Source organism: Macrobrachium rosenbergii, chromosome 2 (genome assembly GCF_040412425.1).
Source record: "Macrobrachium rosenbergii isolate ZJJX-2024 chromosome 2, ASM4041242v1, whole genome shotgun sequence".
Taxonomy (NCBI): domain Eukaryota; kingdom Metazoa; phylum Arthropoda; class Malacostraca; order Decapoda; family Palaemonidae; genus Macrobrachium; species Macrobrachium rosenbergii.
This window is the reverse complement of record NC_089742.1, coordinates 26107869-26114229: the sequence shown is the minus strand read 5'-3', so window position 1 is coordinate 26114229 and position 6361 is coordinate 26107869. Positions and strand designations below refer to the sequence as shown.

At 37.7% G+C, this 6361-nt stretch overlaps 1 protein-coding gene across 1 annotated transcript; it reads left to right on the top strand.

Annotated features, from left to right (window-relative positions):
* Positions 1-4142: 4142 nt before the first annotated feature.
* Positions 4143-4848, top strand: LOC136842660 (uncharacterized). The gene is made up of 2 exons (XM_067110292.1): positions 4143-4269; positions 4403-4848. The coding sequence occupies exons 1-2, from the start codon at positions 4143-4145 to the stop codon at positions 4846-4848; spliced, it is 573 nt and encodes a 190-aa protein (XP_066966393.1).
* The last annotated feature ends 1513 nt before the right edge of the window (positions 4849-6361 follow it).

Sequence of the window (6361 nt, the reverse complement as noted above, 5' to 3'; positions counted from 1 at the left end):
TTTTACTTGTAAATATCAAAGCTGTTAGAAACAGTCATTTTGGTAGGTGAACGGAAACCATGAGAACATTATTGCAAAACATTTTTGAGTGACTTTTGTAAATTAATTATGTATTGTTAATGTTTTATTTGTCAAAACATATCTATTAACACAGTGATTATAACAATATGTTCTCCAAACTGATTTCAAGGAGTTTCCTTGCGCATATTATAAATCGGTCGACATTTGAGATATTGAAGAAATAATAGCTTGGCGTCTGTTATGTTTTTTAGATGATGTTGGAGTTTAGGGTGTTATATGATTTAAAAACCAAGAAAAATAACAATGTTATTAACTGTAAATAAAACAATTTGCTTTTTTAAATCAAACCATCATTGCTGTTGATTACTTCTAGTGACATAATGCGCAAACAGGTGTCTCAAACCTGGATAAACAAAATGGATTGTCTTTTTGTATTCTCCCTGACTGGTCGAGCTATAGACTGGATCTGAACCAGCTGCCTTATTTAGACACCTAAAGAAAATGGAAGAAATCCAAGCTGCTGTCCTAACAACCGCCTTGCCCATCGAATAATTAATAAAATAATAATTAACTAATAATTTGTTTATCCTGTAATAATAATAATAATAATAATAAAATGAGATTACAAGGGGACGATGACAAATCCTGCTCGCCACTTGGATTTGCTCTTGGCTAATCATTGATATTGCTGAAGCCTTGTAGGTGAATATAGTATTTGGTCTTGTAATCCTCTCTATAGGTAAAATGAGATAGCTACTATTTGTTTTTTCTGTAATCCTCTGTATAGGTAAATTGGGATAACTAGTATTTCTTCCCTTAAGCCTCTCTGTAGGTAAATTGAGATAATTACTATTTCTTCTTCTCTTAATCCTCTTTGTAGGTAAATTGAGTTGACTAGTAATTTGTTTTTCCTGTAATCCTCTCTGTGGGTAAAAAAACCGTGATCGATAACTATTACTTATTTTTCCATTAATCTCCTCTATGGGTAAATTGGGATGACTAATATTCTTCCTGTAATCCTCTCTGTAGGTAAAATAAGATAAGTAATATTGGTTTTTCCCGTACAGATAAAATGAGATAAGTATTTGTTTTTACTGTAATCCTCTGTATAGGTAAATTGAGCTACTAGTACTTGCTCTTGTAATCCTCTGTATAGGTAAATTGAGATAACTAGTATTTCTGCTTCTTGTAATCCTCTCTATAGGCATAATGAGATAACTAATATTTGATATCCTGTAATCCTCTCTATTAGTAAATTGAGGTAACTAGTATTTCTTCTTCTCTTAATCCGCTCTATTAGTAAATTGAGATAGCTAGTATTTCTTCTTCTCTTAATCCTCTCTATAGGTAAAATGAGATAACTAATATTTGTTTTTCCTGTAATCCTCTCTGTAGGTAAATTGAAATAACTAGTTTTTCCTCTTCTGTTAATCCTCTCTATAGGTAAATTGAGATAACTAGTATTTCCTCCTCTGTTAATCCTTTCTGTAGGTAAACTGAGATAAGTATTTCTTCCCTTAATCCTCTCTATAGGTAAAATAAGATAACTAGTATGTTTTTCCTGTAATCCTCTCTATAGGTAAATTGAGATAAAGCCGACCATTTGCTAACATGGTCTCTTGGCTAATGGTGATTGGAAGTGTGGTAAGGAGTTTAATGGAATATAAAAGGTCTGCTGTGAACTTCTGGAATCTCCCCACCCAACCTAAATACTGTATTATTTTCACCCATCCGAGACATTACCATTGTTTCAGCCAACCAAAACGCCCTCATTATTACAGTTCAAAATTAGACACTGCTGTTGAACAAGTAGAAAACATCATTTTTACGCAACGCAAGCTGCTAGATGGGATGTAGGAGGGGAAGGAAACGGAATGAGTTCTGGAGAGGAAAAAAGTTCAGAAGGAAGAGAAATGAGTCACTGTCGCCTTCCAAGAGACTTTTGCAGATCTCATGAACCCTGCTTGCATGCGCATCGATAGGAGAAGAATTGCCTTCCGATCTCTGATCCTTGCTATAAGCAATTATTATTATGGGTTGTAGTAGTAATAATGTTGAACTACGAAGGGTTCTTTACACTTGTGGTCAGAAGTAACAATATGATAATGCCATCAGTGTTCATCATTATTATCATGGAGCGAAAAATATTTTACGAAGTAAAGAACTCGTTTTTTCACTTAATAATAATAATAATAATAATAATAATAATAATAATAATAATAATAATAATAATAATAATAATAATAATAATAATGTATCTGACGGCTCTTCATTTGTCCCGCAGTACCCTCATCCTCAGTATTGTGTGTCAAGATATGTAAAATCGGTTTCAGATATATTCATCTTTCGTCCAAAGAACAAGAACGTTGTTCATTATTGTAACTGCCTGGCAGTGTTTTGAAGAGTAGTTTAGTGAGTTGATAAATGTCTTTCGCGATTAATAATCTGCCATTTGATTCCGTCAGTGGTAATTAAACAGAACACCGCTGGGTATCATCGTGATTCCAGCTTCATCTGAAAGTCCTCGTCATTTCTCAGTTTACTTTCTAGTCTCTGTTCACGGTTCTGGTCACAAGTAAAATTTAAATGAAGTATAATTTTTAATCAGCACTGTTGAAAGCAATTGAAGCAGCAAGCCGTGGGTTTGGCCAGTAGCAACGAAAGTTAATTAACGGACAGATTTCAATCCTTTTCACTTTTTAAAATGACCAAATGAAGGCTTTTGTTCAGCTTGCAGAGAATTGTTATTGCCGATATGACGCGACTCGTTTTTATTGGAGTGTTCAAAGTAATTATTGTTGATGTGGTGACAATCGTTCATTTCGGCGAAATGAGCTTAGTATTGTTCATAAAATGAACTTCATAATGATTGAATAATGATGCTTTTAATTATTAGTTTTTATTTAAGCAGTGATAATTATTCTGAGAAGAGATAATTATTTTAATTAATTGTTGATATGATAAAAGCAATTATGATCGACAGTCGTTATGCTTGTTTAAGCAATGGTTCATTTTTATTGAGAAGACAATTGCCATGATATTATTACTGACTTCGAGTATTAGTGTTCTATCATTATCATTGCCGTGATAAGGGTCAAGATTATTAAACACTGAGCATGAGCTTAACACGATCATTTAATAAAAGCTGTAATGCAAGATATGTTAAAAGTTAAATGATTTTGCCTGTGTTTTCCAGGAAGAAAGAGGTGCCCATAAAACTAATTTTTTGTTATGAAGGGAATTGAAACTTCTTCATTCACATGCCTTTCAGCACTAGGTATTTTACCTTGATGCGTAACTGTAGATTCACTTGTACTTTGTTTTTGAACCCTGAATTAACTTGACTGTGCACTCTTAGTCTTTGGAAAAGGGTTAGAAACAGGATTATTTTTATACATCAAACGAATTTGACCTTTGAAGACCAGGATGAGTGTGTCAATAGTGATGCCACATGAGCACCTTATTTGACACTGAGAAGTTACTCAGTTTCGGTAAGGCGCCGCTAAACGAGCCCGAACCTGCAAAAAATACTGGTTTTCGTGCACTGTAGGACTGTCAAGGCAAAGCCAACAGAGTACGACGATTCGTTGCTTCAGTTTTACAACCAAAACTCGGGGAATTCGGTGTTGCCGTCAACTTAGGGCTACTGTGTTCAGAGTTTGCGACAAAAACCCATGGGGCATTTAATAAATAAAATAAAAAAAAAATACGAATTTTAAAACTCTTAACTTATTCTGAATTTTATCATTAGTTTTATTCTTTTTATTGTGCAGATGGAAACGTGAGTCTTTAATGTGTGCGTGTGTTCAGTGTGGAAGTGTATGATTTTTGCATATTTATATTAAAAATTTCATTGTCGTTATTCATTTAGTCCCAGTGCTTGGCCAATGACCTAGACCTGGTACACCATTTTCATTTTAATCATTCGGGTCAGCCCTATGAGAGCCGTTAATCAGCTCATTGGTCTGGTTGAACTATTTTAATAATAATAATAATAATAATAAATAATAATAATAATAATAATAATAATAATAATAATAATAATAATTTGCGATAATAATAATTATTTGCGACAATAATAATTATTTGCGACAAGTGTTAAAATACTAGGAAGTGAGGCGATGGTTCACTCTCTTCAGCCTAAAAAGATGCCAGGAAGTGAGGTGATGGCTCACTCTCTTCAGCCTAAAAAGATGCCGGGATGTGAGTCGATGGTTCGCTCTCTTCAACCTAAAAAGATGCCAGGAAGTGAGTCGATGGTTCGCTCTCTTCAACCTAAAAAGATACCAGGAAGTGAGGCGATGGTTTGCTCTCTTCAACCTAAAAAGATGTCAGGAAATGAGGCGATGGTTCACTCTCTTCAACCTAAAAAAAATGCCAGGAAGTGGGGCGATGATTCGCTCTCTTCAACCTGAAAAGGTGCCAGGAAATGAGGTGATGGATCGCTCTCTTCAACCTGAAAAGATGACAGGAAGTGAGGCGATGGTTCGCTCTCTTCAACCTAAAAATATGACGGGAAGTGAGGCGATGGTTCATTCTCTTCAACCTGAAAAGATGACAGGAAATGAGGCGATGGTTCGTTCTCTTCAACCGAAAAAGATGCCAGGAAATGAGGCGATGGTTCGCTCTCTTCAACCTAGAAAGATGCTGGGAAGTGAGGCGATGGTTCACTCTCTTCAACCTAAAAAGATGCCTGGAAGTGAGGCGATGGTTCGTTCTCTTCAACCTAGAAAGATGACGGGAATGAGGCGATGGTTCGCACTCTTCAACCTAAAAAAGATGATGAGAAATGAGGCGATGGTTCGCTCTTTTCAACCGAAAAGATGACAGGAAATAAGGCCATGGTTCGCTCTCTTCAACCTAGAAAGATGCCAGGAAGTGAAGCAATGGTTCACTCTCTTCAACCTAAAAAGATGCCAGGAAGTGAGGCGATGGTTCGCTCATCTCAACCTAAATAGATGCCAGGAAATGAGGCAGTAGTTCACTCTCTCTGCAACCTAAAAAGATGCCAGGAAGTGAGGCGATGGTTCACTCTCTTCAACCTAAAAAGATGCCAGGAAGTGAGGCGATGGTTTGCTCTCTTCAACCTAAAAAGATGACGGGGAATGAGGCGGTGGTTAGCTTTCTTCAACCTAAAAAGATGTCGGGAAATGAGGCGATGGTTTGCTCTCTCCAACCTAGAAAGATGCCAGGAAGTGAGGTAATGGTTCACTCTCCTCAACCTAAAAAGATGCCCGGAAATGAGGCGATGGTTCACTCTCTTCAGCCTAAAAAGATGCCAGGAAGTGAGGCGATGGTTCACTCTCTTTAACCGAAGAAGATGCCAGGAAGTGAGGCAATGGTTCACTCTCTTCAACCTAAAAAGATGCCAGGAAGTGAGGCGATGGTTCGAACCTAAAAGATGTGAGGCGATGGTTCACTCTCTTCAACCTAAAAGATGCCAGGAAGCGAGGCGATGGTTCACTCTCTTCAACCTAGAAAGATGCCAGGAAGTGAGGCGTTGGTTCACTCTCTTCAGCCTAAAAAGATGCCAGGAAGTGAGGCGATGGTTCAAAAAAAGATGCCAGGAAGTGAGGCGATGGTTCACTCTCTTCAACCGAAAAGATGCCAGGAAGTGAGGCGATGGTTCAATCTCTTCAACCGAAAAAGATGCCAAAATGAGGCGATGGTTCGCTCTCTTCAACCTTGAAAGATGCCAGGAGGCGATGGTTCACTCTCTTCAACCTAAAAATATGATGAAATTAGGCGATGGTTCACTCTGCCAGGAAGTGAGGCGATGGTTCAATCTCTTCAACCGAAAAAGATGCCAGGAAATGAGGAGATGGTGCCTCTTCAACCTAGAAAGATGCCAGGAAGTGAAGCGATGGTTCACTCTCTTCAACCTAAAAATATGCCAGGAAAAGGCGATGGTTCACTCTCTTCAGCCTAAAAAGATGCCAGGAAGTGAGGTGATGGTTTGCTCTCTTCAACCTAAAAGATGTCAGGAAATGAGGCGATGGTTCACTCTCTTCAACCTAAAAAAAATGCCAGGAAAATGATGCCAAAAGGTGCCAGGAAATGAGGTGATGGATCGCTCTCTTCAACCTGAAAAGATGACAGAAGTGAGGCGATGCCTCGGAACCTAAAAATGATGACGGGAAGTGAGGCGATGGTTCACTCTCTTCAACCTGAAAAGATGAGGCGATGGTTCCTCTTCAGGAAAAAGATGCCAGGAAATTATGGTTCGCTCTCTTCAACCTAGAAAGATGCCAACCTAAAAAGTGAAGTGAGGCGATGGTTCACTCTTCAACCTAGAAAGATGACGGAATGAGCAACCAACCTAAAAAGATGATGAGAAATG